General features: G+C 43.9%; 1 protein-coding gene across 2 annotated transcripts in view; it reads left to right on the top strand.

Annotated features, from left to right (window-relative positions):
* The window catches only part of LOC124265778 (polypeptide N-acetylgalactosaminyltransferase 13-like), a 97,934-nt gene that overhangs the window by 14,305 nt on the left and 68,539 nt on the right, over window positions 1-15,090 (top strand). For both annotated transcript variants that reach the window (XM_046700595.1, XM_046700602.1), the window contains exons 2-3: window positions 9,320-9,503; window positions 9,781-10,274. In XM_046700595.1, the coding sequence (XP_046556551.1) occupies window positions 10,058-10,274 (217 nt within the window). In that variant the 5' untranslated portion in view covers window positions 9,320-9,503; window positions 9,781-10,057. The remainder of the gene's footprint in view (window positions 1-9,319; window positions 9,504-9,780; window positions 10,275-15,090) is intronic.

Raw genomic sequence — 15,090 nt, 5'->3', positions numbered from 1 at the left:
ATGTCAAGTAGCAGTAGCAGTTATATCATTGCATCATTAGCAGTTATATCATTGCATCATTAGCAGTTATATCATTGCATCATTAGCAGTTATATCATTGCATCATTAGCAGTTATATCATTGCATCATTAGTAGTTATATCATTGCATCATTAGCAGTTATATCATTGCAGAATTTGGTGCAGAATTTCTAAAATTCAAATGCAGAATTTACTTAAATTCGCCGCAGAATTTCATTTCCCCCCCCGCAGAATCCAGGGGGGACTGATAATAATAAAGAAGTTCTATATCCATAGAACTCTCCCTGTTGTTCTACACCCCAACTTCTAGATGCTACTCACAGAAGTTGTGTTGACACGGTCTGTAGTGATAGTGTGTGTTGACACGGTCTGTAGTGACACGGTCTGTAGTGATAGTGTGTGTTGACACGGTCTGTAGTGATAGTGTGTGATAGTGTGTGTTGACACGGTCTGTAGTGATAGTGTGTCTGTAGTGGTGTGTAGTGACACGGTCTGTAGTGATAGTGTGTGGTGACACGGTCTGTAGTGATAGTGTGTGTTGACACGGTCTGTAGTGATAGTGTGTGGTGACACGGTCTGTAGTGATGGTGTGTGGTGACACGGTCTGTAGTGATAGTGTGTGGTGACATGGTCTGTAGTGATAGTGTGTGGTGACACGGTCTGTAGTGATAGTGTGTGTTGACACGGTCTGTAGTGATAGTGTGTGGTGACACAGTCTGTAGTGATGGTGTGTGGTGACATGGCCTGTAGTAATAGTAGTGTGTGGTGACACGGTCTGTAGTGATAGTGTGTGTTGACACGGTCTGTAGTGATAGTGTGTGGTGACACAGTCTGTAGTGATGGTGTGTGGTGACACGGTCTGTAGTGATGGTGTGTGACACGGTCTGTAGTGATGGTGTGTGTTGACGCGGTCTGTAGTGATAGTGTGTGGTGACACACTGTAGTGATGTCACGGCCTGTAGTGATAGTGTGTGGTGACACAGTCTGTAGTGATAGTGTGTGGTGACACGGGCCTGTAATAGTAGTAGTGTGACACGGTGATAGTGTGTGGTGACACGGTCTGTAGTGATAGGTGTGGTGACACAGTCTGTAGTGATGGTGTGTGGTGACACGGTCTGTAGTGATGGTGTATAGTGGCACGGTCTAGTGATGGTGTGTGGTGACACGGTCTGTAGTGATGGTGTGTGGTGACACGGTCTGTAGTGATGGTGTGTGTTGACATGGTCTGTAGTGATAGTGTGTGGTGACACAGTCTGTAGTGATGGTGTGTGGTGACATGGCCTGTAGTAATAGTAGTGTGTGGTGACACGGTCTGTAGTGATGGTGTGTGGTGACACGGTCTGTAGTGATGGTGTGTGGTGACATTGTCTGTAGTGATAGTGTGTGGTGACATTGTCTGTAGGGATGGTGTGTGGTGACATGGTCTGTAGTGATGGTGTGTGGTGACATGGTCTGTAGTGATGGTGTGTGGTGACACGGTCTGTAGTGATGGTGTGTGGTGACATGGTCTGTAGTGATGGTGTGTGGTGACACGGTCTGTAATGATAGTGTGTGGTGACACGGTCTGTAGTGATAGTGTGTGGTGACACAGTCTGTAGTGATAGTGTGTGGTGACCTTTTACAGACATAAACGTTCTTGCTAAAGAGGTTTCTTAGCTCTTCCTCATCCATTGTATCAATATCTGAGTCGTTTCTGAGAGTCTGTACTGACACACATTGCTGCCTCCATTGCCAGGTAATGTATTGTGAATATCATTCACATTTTTTCTTTTTTGGGGTAACTGAAAAGTTTGAAGTGTCAAAAGCTTACGGAACACTTCACTCGACATACCTGAATTTATGACTTATTAGGAGGGGTTTATCTCAACCAGACAGGTTGAACGTGATGAGGGAACAGAGGTTCGGAGGAACAAACAAGATCGTCCCATGCCACTTCTAATGAGTGAGACAAAGGAAGCATGTGAAATATGACATGTTATGTGTGGAGCAAGTGTCAGGGTTTATGGCACAGCGGCATGCAGAGAACAGGCAGATGCTCCCCAGGAGAGGATGTTACACAAACTGGAGAGGGGTGAGTCATTCAGCAGCAGCTTCAAATGTTTATACATTCTCCATTAAATACATATAGGTCATAGAGAACTTGGTGTAGTTAGGGGTGAATGCTGCACGTGACAGTGTTACATACTCCATTAAATACATATAGGTCATAGAGAACTTGGTGTAGTTAGGGGTGAATGCTGCACGTGACAGTGTTACATACTCCATTAAATACATATAGGTCATAGAGAACTTGGTGTAGTTAGGGGTGAATGCTGCACGTGACAGTGTTACATACTCCATTAAATACATATAGGTCATAGAGAACTTGGTGTAGTTAGGGGTGAATGCTGCACGTGACAGTGTTACATACTCCATTAAATACATATAGGTCATAGAGAACTTGGTGTAGTTAGGGGTGAATGCTGCACGTGACAGTGTTACAGTAGTGGTGGGGCTGCATAAAGAAAGAGGCCTGTACAAGGTGAAATGTTATCTTACACATAATACATATCAGGGCTTGGAACTTTAATCAGGGGTCCTAATGTCACAGGACCTGATATTTACGTGTTCTAGGTTCAGTTTGGGTGTGCCATGTTCAGTTTGGGTGTGCCATGTGAGTTTGTGTGTTCCTTGTGTGTTTGGGTGTTCCATGTTCAGTTTGGGTGTTCCATGTTCAGTTTTGGTGTTCCATGTTCAGTTGGGTGTGCCATGTTCAGTTTGGGTGTTCCATGTTCATTGTGGGTGTTCCATGTTCATTGTGGGAGTGCCATGTTCAGTTTGGGTGTTCCATGTTCAGTTTTGGTGTTCCATGTTCAGTTGGGTGTGCCATGTGAGTTTGGTTGTGCCATGTTCAGTTTGGGTGTTCCATGTTCATTGTGGGAGTGCCATGTTCAGTTTGGGAGTGCCATGTTCAGTTTGGGTGTGCCATGTTCAGTTTGGGTGTGCCATGTTCAGTTTGGGTGTGCCATGTTCAGTTTGGGTGTTCCATGTTCATTGTGGGTGTGCCATTTGAGTTCGGGTGTGCCATGTCTGTCTGGGTGTTCCATGTCTGTTTGGGTGTTCCATGTCTGTTTGGGTGTTCCATGTTGAGTTTGGGTGTTCCATATTCAGTTTGGGTGTTCTATTTCAGTTTGGGTGTTCCATGTTGAGTTTGGGTGTTCCATATTCAGTTTGGCTGTTCTATTTCAGTTTGGGTGTTCCATGTTCATTGTGGGAGTGCCATGTTCAGTTTGGGTGTTCCATGTTATTTTGGGTGCTCCATGTGAGTTTGGGTGTTCCATGTTCAGTTTTAGTGTTCCATGTCTGTCTGGGTGATCCACGTCTGTTTTGGTGTTCCATGTTCAGTTTGGGTGATCCATGTTATTTTGGGTGCTCCATGTCTGTTTGGGTGTTCCATGTTGAGTTTGGGTGTTCCATATTCAGTTTGGGTGTTCTATTTCAGTTTGGGTGTTCCATGTTGAGTTTGGGTGTTCCATATTCAGTTTGGCTGTTCTATTTCAGTTTGGGTGTTCCATGTTCAGTTTGGGTGTGCCATATTCAGTTTGGGTGTTCCATGTTATTTTGGGTGCTCCATGTGAGTTTGGGTGTTCCATGTTCAGTTTTAGTGTTCCATGTCTGTCTGGGTGATCCACGTCTGTTTTGGTGTTCCATGTTCAGTTTGGGTGATCCACGTCTGTTTGGGTGTTCCAACTTCCATGTTCAGTGTGGGTGTTCCATGTTCAGTTTGGGTGTCCCATGTGAGTTTGGGTGTTCCATGTTCAGTTTGGGTGATCCACGTATGTTTGCGTATTCCATGTTCAGTTTGGGTGATCCATGTTATTTTGGGTGCTCCATGTCTGTTTGGGTGTTCCATGTTGAGTTTGGGTGTTCCATATTCAGTTTGGGTGTTCTATTTCAGTTTGGGTGTTCCATGTTGAGTTTGGGTGTTCCATATTCAGTTTGGCTGTTCTATTTCAGTTTGGGTGTTCCATGTTCAGTTTGGGTGTGCCATATTCAGTTTGGGTGTTCCATGTTATTTTGGGTGCTCCATGTGAGTTTGGGTGTTCCATGTTCAGTTTTAGTGTTCCATGTCTGTCTGGGTGATCCACGTCTGTTTTGGTGTTCCATGTTCAGTTTGGGTGATCCACGTCTGTTTGGGTGTTCCAACTTCCATGTTCAGTGTGGGTGTTCCATGTTCAGTTTGGGTGTCCCATGTGAGTTTGGGTGTTCCATGTTCAGTTTGGGTGTTCCATGTTCAGTTTGGGTGATCCACGTATGTTTGCGTATTCCATGTTCAGTTTGGGTGATCCACGTCTGTTTGGGTGTTCCATGTTCAGTTTGGGTGTTCCATGTTCAGTTTGGGTGTGCCATGTGAGTTCGGGTGTGCCATGTTCAGTTTGGGTGTGCCATGTGAGTTTGGGTGTGCCATGTTCAATTTGGGTGTTCCATATCTGTTTGGGTGTTCCATGTTCAGTTTGGGTGTTCCATGTTCAGTTTGGGTGTTCTATGTTCAGTTTGGGTGTTCCATGTCAGTTTAGATGTTCCATATCTGTTTGGGCGTGCTAACTGTATGACTGAAATGATATATTCATGAATGAGTACTTATGTCTTATATCATTAATACATAAGTTTGTGAATTCAGCCAATAGCAAAAATTGAGGCAAATTGTTAAACCCGATATTTTTAACTAAATATATCATATCTAAGGGCTTCAAGACCATAATCTATATGTACATGTAGTATTATATAAATTACTTGATGAAGGTACAGGGCTCACTTAGAACATTCTGCACTCTTATGGAAGGGCTCACTTAGAACATTCGGCACTCTTACGGAAGGGCTCACTCAGAACATTCGGCACTCTTACGGAAGGGCTCACTCAGAACATTCGGCTCTCTTGCGGAAGGGCTCACTCAGAACATTCTGCACTCTTATGGAAGGGCTCACTCAGAACATTCTGCACTCTTATGGAAGGGCTCACTCAGAACATTCGGCGCTCTTACAGAAGGGCTCACTCAGAACATTCGGCTCTTCACTCAGAACATTCGGAAGGGCTCACTCAGAACATTCGGCACTCTTACGGAAGGGCTCACTCAGAACATTCGGCGCTCTTACGGAAGGGCTCACTCAGAACATTCGGCACTCTTATGGAAGGGCTCACTCAGAACATTCGGCACTCTTATGGAAGGGCTCACTCAGAACATTCGGCACTCTTACGGAAGGGCTCACTCAGAACATTCGGCACTCTTACGGAAGGGCTCACTCAGAACATTCGGCTCTCTTACGGAAGGGCTCACTCAGAACATTCTTCACTCTTATGGAAGGGCTCACTCAGAACATTCTGCCCTCTTATGGAAGGGCTCACTCAGAACATTCGGCTCTTCAGAAGGGCACTCAGAACATTCGGCACTCTTACGGAAGGGCTCACTCAGAACATTCGGCACTCTTACAGAAGGGCTCACTCAGAACATTCTCGCACTCTTACAGAAGGGCTCAAGGGCTCAGAACATTCTGCACTCTTATGGAAGGGCTCACTTAGAACATTCGGCACTCTTACGGAAGGGCTCACTCAGAACATTCGGCACTCTTACGGAAGGGCTCACTCAGAACATTCGGCACTCTTATGGAAGGGCTCACTCAGAACATTCTGCACTCTTATGGAAGGGCTCACTCAGAACATTCTGCACTCTTATGGAAGGGCTCACTCAGAACATTCGGCACTCTTACGGAAGGGCTCACTCAGAACATTCTGCACTCTTATGGAAGGGCTCACTCAGAACATTTGGCACTCTTATGGAAGGGCTCACTCAGAACATTTGGCACTCTTATGGAAGGGCTCACTCAGAACATTCGGCACTCTTACGGAAGGGCTCACTCAGAACATTCTGCACTCTTATGGAAGGGCTCACTCAGAACATTTGGCACTCTTATGGAAGGGCTCACTCAGAACATTCTGCACTCTTATGGAAGGGCTCACTCAGAACATTCGGCTCTCTTGCGGAAGGGCTCACTCAGAACATTCGGCACTCTTACGGAAGGGCTCACTCAGAACATTCTGCACTCTTATGGAAGGGCTCACTCAGAACATTCGGCACTCTTACGGAAGGGCTCACTCAGAACATTCGGCACTCTTATGGAAGGGCTCACTCAGAACATTCGCACTCTTACGGAAGGGCTCACTCAGAACATTCTGCACTCTTATGGAAGGGCTCACTCAGAACATTCGGCACTCTTACGGAAGGGCTCACTCAGAACATTCTGCACTCTTATGGAAGGGCTCACTCAGAACATTCGGCACTCTTACGGAAGGGCTCACTCAGAACATTCGGCGCTCTTATGGAAGGGCTCACTCAGAACATTCAGCACTCTTATGGAAGGGCTTACTAAGAACATTCGCCACTTTTACGGAGGGGCTCACTCAGAACATTCGGCACTCTTAAGGAAGGGTCCATTATGGTTTGTTGTGTTCGGGTGCAGTCCTGTGAGGCCAAGAACATGAAGGATACATTTTCTAAATTGTGTTTCCACACAGCAGCTAGAGCAGTTGGCAGGAGATGCAATATGTGTCATAGAATAAGTCTTACATGTTAAATTATATGAGAAATTCTGAATTTCTTGTAATGAGAGCCCATCAGAAGTTACAAGGGATTATACTGTTTGCTGTTTGGTCTACCTGACATTGCTTAGTTATGCTGAAAATATACAAATCACAATTGATTGTCCCATAGTTTTGCAAGTGTTCCATCATATCCATAGCTATTTGACTCTGGATGCCTATCCCTCTGTGTGTATTATTTCATGACAGATGTGACTATAGGCCCCCACTGCATGTCAGAAAACTGATAAACTGAGCCCGGGTTTGCTATCCAGCCCCCTACTATATAGAATGTAAAGGTTCATCACAGAAATAAGGCTCACATGAAGGAATATATCATATTTGAAAGGCCTCACCAGTATCAAAAGCTTTTGTCCATATTTCCGACGTATATAGGGGCCATATACACATGCTTTCCGTTGGGATGCATTTGTTGTTGTTTTTTATATCGCCTAAGACAAAGTTGCTGTGCCGGAAGTATACAAAACTAGGTCGTATAATAATAGTATGTTGCAACAGACTATCGCTATCGCAAATAGTTGTTTCACCCTCAATAATCACCCCTAGTTCTTCATCTTAATCTGGACCGCCTTCGTGGTATAGTGGTTAGAGCGTCAGCCCGGAGAGCGGAAGGTCGCGGGTTCGATCCCCGACAGCATCATACCAAAAGATGTTAAAATATGGTACTTGTTGGTCCCTGCTTGGCTCTCGGCATTAATGGGTACATCAAGAACTGGTCGGCTCGGAGTCAGTATAATGTGTCTGAGTGGGGTATTCATGCTTTACTCTGCAGCATGGTATCTCAGTGGGCTAGCACTATAAAACCAGCTTTAGTCTGGGCTAGGACAAGCAGCCGCACATACACATACACACACATGCACGTCGTCATATGAGCGAAATATTCTCAAGCATGACGTTAAACCCAAATTCACCTCACCTCACCTCATCTTCTTCTGTGACTTGTCCTACAGGTGCCACAGACTTGTCCTACAGGTGCCACAGACTTGTCCTACAGGTGCCACAGACCTGTCCTACAGCTGCCACAGACTTGTCCTATAGGTTCCACAAACTTGTTCTACAGGTGCCACAGACCTGTCCTATAGGTTCCACAAACTTGTCCTACAGGTGCCACAGACTTGACCTACAGGTGCCACAGACTTGTCCTACAGGTGCCGCAGACCTGTCCTACAGGTGCCACAGACTTGTCCTACAGGTGCCACAGACTTGTCCTACAGGTGCCGCAGACCTGTCCTACAGGTGCCACAGACTTGTCCTACAGGTGCCACAGACTTGTCCTACAGGTGCCCCAGACTTGTCCTACAGGTGCCGCAGACCTGTCCTACAGGTGCCACAGACCTGTCCTACAGGTGCCACAGACTTGTCCTACAGGTGCCGCAGACCTGTCCTACAGGTGCCACAGACTTGTCCTACAGGTGCCACAGACTTGTCCTACAGGTGCCACAGACCTGTCCTACATGTGCCACAGACTTGTCCTATAGGTTCCACAAACTTGTTCTACAGGTGCCACAGACCTGTCCTATAGGTTCCACAAACTTGTTCTACAGGTGCCTCAGAATTGTCCTATTGGTTCCACAAACTTGTTCTACAGGTGCCGCAGACTTGTCCTACAGGTGCCACAGACTTGTCCTATTGGTTCCACAAACTTGTTCTACAGGTGCCACAGACCTGTCCTACAGGTGCTATAGACCTACAGGTGCCACAGACTTGTCCTATAGGTGCCATAGACCTAATGTGTCATAGACGTGTCCTGCAGTTGCCATATGACATATTTTACAGGTGCCACAGACCAATCCAACAGGTAGGGCTGGCTATCTGTGTAGATCATATTGATCGATAATCGTTAACAAAATATTGATTGCTTATCGATATGTATCGGAGAAGTAACTTTGACAGAGCAAAAATGGCAATAAACGTTTGAAAGAAATGAATATTTTTCACATCACTGGTGATTGGTTACATGTTCATGCATGGATTACGAACAAAACAGCGCCATAAACATAATCTAGAAGCACACTATACATAGAGAGCTAACTTTGTGTATTGTGTGAGTAAATTAAAACGATATTATTCTGCAAAAGTTTATGTACCATATTATGGATGGCAGAATTTTCATATTGATAATCATTGATAATTTTTCCTGTCAGCGATATTTCCGATTATCAATGTTTTTGGCCAGCCCTACCTACAGGTGCCACAGACTTGTGCTCTGTGTGATACGGGCTTGTCCTACGAATTACACAGCTTGTTCTTAAAGCTGCAAGATGTGTTTTTATGTTGCACAGTCTGTATTTATGTGTCGGTCCTTTAAGCCAGGCAGTGTTTTTTCAGCTACATATCCAAATATGTGTTTCCACCCCACTATTACAATGTTGCCAGTGGTCACAAGCAGTCAACATCAGCATTGCGGCGTCAGTCCTCACTCATGTGTTATGCTGGTTGCAGCTTATTCTGGAGGCCACCTGTGTTCCTGTATTATGCAGTATTCACTGATAATCAGCTGAAACTTTGCAATGCGGCTAACAGCCTCACAGGTTTTTATAGGCCAAGCAGATTTAATTTGAGATGTGGTGTAAGTGAAGCCATGGCAAGTTCTTAACACTCAATCTCTACCACAATCGGTGAACATGTTTGTTGAGCTGTGTTTATTTTTATTGTTTTGTTTGCAGGTGTCTGCATCGATGTTTAACCAAGCGTTGGAATGGCAGCTGGGAAGTGACAAACACCTCGACTGACCTCAATCACTCCGCCTGTTGGCCCACTACAAAACCGCCACGTTGGATATATACAGAGTGGACGTCCAGTGTACTGGAGCCACTGTCATGCACCGGAAGTTGTGTATACCAAGGCAAGGTAAGGTACCGCTACGTGTAACTAATTGTAATAGGTATACATTGAACAACTTGACTTCGCGGCAGACTTGGTGTGGATGATGTTGACTCTTGCCCATGTCAACAAGGCCGTCCTATTCAATGGAGTTGTTAGATCGTCCTTTCTTAGCTTCAGCTTAGTGATAAGCTGAATGTGTCCCTGACTTACAACATATTGCCTGAAGTTTATGTACTGATGTAGAACACATTAAAATTTGTGTTAAATAATAAATGTAATGTGGGTGTGATGTTTTTTTCAGAGCAGTGAGCAGTGGACATGAAAGTTACTCCCCATCTTGTGGCACATCAGCAGAATTAGGTCCTGAGGTTGTCTTTGTTGTAGAGTTGCAGCTGGCTTCAATAATTAGTGTATGTATGTAGATGAGACTACGTTTCAGCATCTCCATGGTATATACAACGTAGGCCAAGTTCCAACTACTTATGCTAGGAGGTTGAGTGTAAATGGTGCTCAGTATCAGCCAGAACAGAGACAGATTTGTCCTAAGTTGTCTTGGAGTTTAGTCTACCAGTGTCAAGATGGCAAGTCGACGCCTCAAGTTCCAGTACTGCAAGGTGATCATAGCCACGTCCATGGTGTGGGTCATGCTGGACGTCTTCCTGCTCATGTACTTCACTGATTGCACCACCATGTCGGCTGCCAACTGCAATAACAACAACAACGTCCGGGTCGACCACCATGATGCGCTCAAGCCACAGAAGCAGGAGGGCTTCCTCAACAGAATATTGCCAAAAGGTAGGTCAATGCTTGTGGAATACTCAGATCAAATACACTCGGTTGTGGGGCCACCAAACTGGTGGGCATCTGGGACCTGCATTACTGAAGGCCATGTTCCTCAGTGTGTCCCTTGTATCCATGTTCCTCAGTGTGACCCTTGTATCCATGTTCCTCAGTGTGCCCCTTGTATCCATGTTCCTCAGTGTGTCCCTTGTATCCATGTTCCTCAGTGTGACCCTTGTATCCATGTTCCTCAGTGTGTCCCTTGTATCCATGTTCCTCAGTGTGTCCCTTGTATCCATGTTCCTCAGTGTGTGTCCCTTGTATCCATGTTCCTCCTGTGTGCCCCTTTGTATCCATGTTCCTCAGTGTGTCCCTTGTATCCATGTTCCTCAGTGTGACCCTTGTATCCATGTTCCTCAGTGTGCCCCTTGTATCCATGTTCCTCAGTGTGTCCCTTGTATCCATGTTCCTCAGTGTGTCCCTTGTATCCATGTTCCTCAGTGTGCCCCTTGTATCCATGTTCCTCAGTGTGCCCCTTGTATCCATGTTCCTCAGTGTGACCCTAGTATCCATGTTCCTCAGTGTGCCCCTTTGTATCCATGTTCCTCAGTGTGCCCCTTTGTATCCATGTTCCTCAGTGTGTCCCTTGTATCCATGTTCCTCAGTGTGCCCCTTGTATCCATGTTCCTCAGTGTGACCCTTGTATCCATGTTCCTCAGTGTGACCCTTGTATCCATGTTCCTCAGTGTAACCCTTGTATCCATGTTCCTCAGTGTAACCCTTGTATCCATGTTCCTCAGTGTGCCCCTTGTATCCATGTTCCTCAGTGTAACCCTTGTATCCATGTTCCTCAGTGTGCCCCTTGTATCCATGTTCCTCAGTGTGCCCCTTGTATCCATGTTCCTCAGTGTGCCCTTGTATCCATGTTCCTCAGTGTGTCCCTTGTATCCATGTTCCTCAGTGTGTCCCTTGCATCCATGTTCCTCAGTGTGCCCCTTGTATCCATGTTCCTCAGTGTGCCCCTTGTATCCATGTTCCTCAGTGTGACCCTTGCATCCATGTGACGTCACTGTGAAGCTCTGCAGATAGTGAAGTGCTGGATTATGGCAATGTGCTTGATCGTGTCCCTTGACTGAGATTTTCTCTGTTAGCCTGAAACATTTAAGCTATTCAGATATGGGGAAGAGTGGTGATGTGACTTGCATTTGCCTCAGTGTAACCCTTGTATCCATGTTCCTCAGTGTGCTCCTTGTATCCATGTTCCTCAGTGTGTCCATGCCATCTCAAGTCCATGTCATGTTTGTGGCAATTGTTTAGACTCTGGCAAGTCCATGTCATATTTGTGGCAATTGTTTAGACTCTGGCAAGTCCATGTCATATTTGTGGCAATTGTTTAGACTCTGGCAAGTCCATGTCATATTTGTGGCAATTGTTTAGACACTGACAAGTCCATGTCATATTTGTGGCAATTGTTTAGACACTGACAAGTCCATGTCATATTTGTGGCAATTGTTTAGACACTGTCAAGTCCATATCATGTTTGTGGCAATTGTTTAGACTGGCAAGTCCATGTCATATTTGTGGCAATTGTTTAGACTCTGGCAAGTCCATGTCATATTTGTGGCAATTGTTTAGACTCTGGCAAGTCCATGTCATATATGTGGCAATTGTTTAGACTCTGGCAAGTCCATGTCATATTTGTGGCAATTGTTTAGACTGGCAAGTCCATGTCATATTTGTGGCAATTGTTTAGACTCTGGCAAGTCCATGTCATATTTGTGGCAATTGTTTAGACACTGGCAAGTCCATGTCATGTTTGTGGCAATTGTTTAGACTCTGGCAAGTCCATGTCATATTTGTGGCAATTGTTTAGACACTGACAAGTCCATGTCATATTTGTGGCAATTGTTTAGACACTGACAAGTCCATGTCATGTTTGTGGCAATTGTTTAGACTCTGGCAAGTCCATGTCATATTTGTGGCAATTGTTTAGAGACTGACAAGTCCATGTCATGTTTGTGGCAATTGTTTAGACTGGCAAGTCCATGTCATATTTGTGGCAATTGTTTAGACTCTGGCAAGTCCATGTCATATTTGTGGCAATTGTTTAGAGACTGACAAGTCCATGTCATGTTTCTTACATTGTTTAGACTGACTCATCTATGTCATGTTTGTGGCATTGCTTAGACTCTGGCAAGTCCATGTCATGTTTGTGGCAATTGTTTAGACTGACAAGTCCATGTCATGTTTGTGGCATTGAATAGACTGGATATTGGGATCTCTGAGGAGACAAACAGCCGGTACCTCCCCAGTAAATACATTGCTTTGACAGTCACATGAACATGACAAAGTCACCATTGGAGGAAGCCTTTATCATGTACCGAAGTGGTACTTATTCTTGCTCCGAATCCAAAACCTATAGTGTCAGAATAATTGTGTGAAGCCATGAAGATGTCAATACATATGTCTATGTACAAATGTACATTCACATCCACACTTAGGTATCTAAAACAATGATTCAGTTAAGTAACTGAACATAAAGCTTGCTGGTGTACCTGGACCATATGCTTTTGAACTTTACTTCTTTTCACACAATACTCAGTATAGTAAAACAGCAATTGGTAATTTGGCCATGAAGTTTAACTTATGCTTCCGGTATGTCAATTATTTAGTATCATTCAATAACCGTTAACTAGGCTATTCCATTCCAGTGATATACCCACCTGAACTTTAAGTTTAGAAGACAAGTGAGACTGCCTCAACTGTTTAATATTAACATCTATGCATGAAGGGGTAGCCTAGTGGTTAAAGCGTTGTCTCGTCACGCCGAAGACCCGGGTTCGATTCCCCGCATGGGCACAATGTGTTAAGCCCATTTCTGGTGTCCCCAGCGCCGATATTGCTGTAATATTGCTAAAAGCGGAGTAAAACTAAACACAGTCAGTCAGTCTATGCATGAAGATTCAGATATATATAAACACTGGAATATATACTCAACTAAAATATACAAAAGACATGTTTTAAGATTACAGAAAGCAAAGGTTCAGGACAAACTAAATCATCTACCCCAATCATGATTCAGGAAAGAAGAAGAAGTCATTATTATGGACCTGTACAAGTATTTCAGATGTATTTCTCCTTATGTTAAGTTACTGACTGAACTGAAACTTTAGCTACCATGTGGAAAGTTGATGCTAGGTGAGATAACATCAACGCAGTACTGCAGCAGCATGAAAAAATACATCTTTTCATGCTTTTAGTTTTCATAGCATGTCTGAAAAACATGACCCCTGATTGTGACCAGGCTGTATGCTGCCACAGACAATCATATGCATATGCTGTTGACAAATATGCCAGATTTAAGAGCACATTCAGAGCATGTATTATGCTGTAACACTACCATCCTTAACAGCTTATAGCCAGCTTGCTCTACAGTCGGAATAGAGTTGTAGAAATGCAGTATATATCGTTAACAGCTCGTCTGCCTGTCCGTTCAACCCGAAAACCATTCAATGTTTATCAAGAAAAACTTGACAGTGGTATAGGAATCTAGATGGAAATGATGCACCATAACATAACAAAGAAGTTGTCACCCTATGGTATCTTGCCTTTATTTGACCATATCTCTATAGCTAATGGGTACTCTGTCATGAAACTGTGGACACACATAGACCGGGTTGTCAGCTTGTGTCTCTCGTTGTTTATGGATTTTAACATTTGGGTTTTATTCACATCCTTGGTAACAAGTTTGACTTCTGTTGTGTACCTGATACAGAAATACCAAACAATCAGATGAGTTTTCTTTCCGAGTTAGTGGGGACAAGGGGATTTTTCACCTTGTGATGTCCTCTTGTTTGCAGTCTGCTCCCCTTGTAGAACTGTGACTAACAATAGTTTCCTGTGACAAGACGCATTGAGAGTGTTTTGTGTTTTATTGAAACCAGCAAATAAAGACATTAGTCTTGTCAATATGACAAGCAGAACATGCCATCTGTCTGTATGAAACAAGTTTGGAAAATAATGTGAGTTGTATTGATCCTTTGGAAAAGGTGATGTTGATTGTATAAAATGATGCTGTTGACGATGTTGGTAGGTAACACAGGTGCAGCAAATATCTGCTGACTTTGTTATTCCTAGATTGATATATTTGCTACTGTCTGCAGGTGGAGAGTGTCAGATGGTACACTGTGTACTTCAACATGCTCTACATCTTACAATATACCCTACATGTCACACGTGGCATCACATACTGTAGCGTATACTGTATCACATACTGTAGCATACACTATATCACATACTGTATCACATACTGTATCATACACTATATCCCACACTGTATTACATACTGTAACATATACTGTATCCCACACTGTATCACATACTGTAACATACACTATATCCCACACTGTATTACATACTGTAACATACACTATATCCCACACTGTATCACATACTCTAACATACACTATATCCCACACTGTATCATCCCACACTGTATATATCATATCACACTGTAACATACATACACTATATCCCACACTGTATCACATACTGTAACATATACTATATCCATACACACTGTATCACATACTCTAACATACACTATATCCCACACTGTATCCACTGTACACTGTATACACTATATCCTGTATCACATACACTATCCCACACTGTAACATAACATACACTATATCCCACACTGTATTACATACTGTAACATGTACTATATCCACATACTGTATCACATACTGTAACATATACTGTATCCCACTCTGTATCACATACACACGTGTATCACATACTGTAGCATATACTGTATCACATACTGTAG

The sequence above is a fragment of the Haliotis rubra genome, unplaced genomic scaffold (genome assembly GCF_003918875.1).
Source record: "Haliotis rubra isolate DU_JTF1 unplaced genomic scaffold, ASM391887v1 Scf1217, whole genome shotgun sequence".
In the NCBI taxonomy this organism is placed as follows: domain Eukaryota; kingdom Metazoa; phylum Mollusca; class Gastropoda; order Lepetellida; family Haliotidae; genus Haliotis; species Haliotis rubra.
The sequence above is the reverse complement of the archived record's forward strand: the minus strand, read 5'-3'. Positions and strand labels throughout refer to the sequence as shown.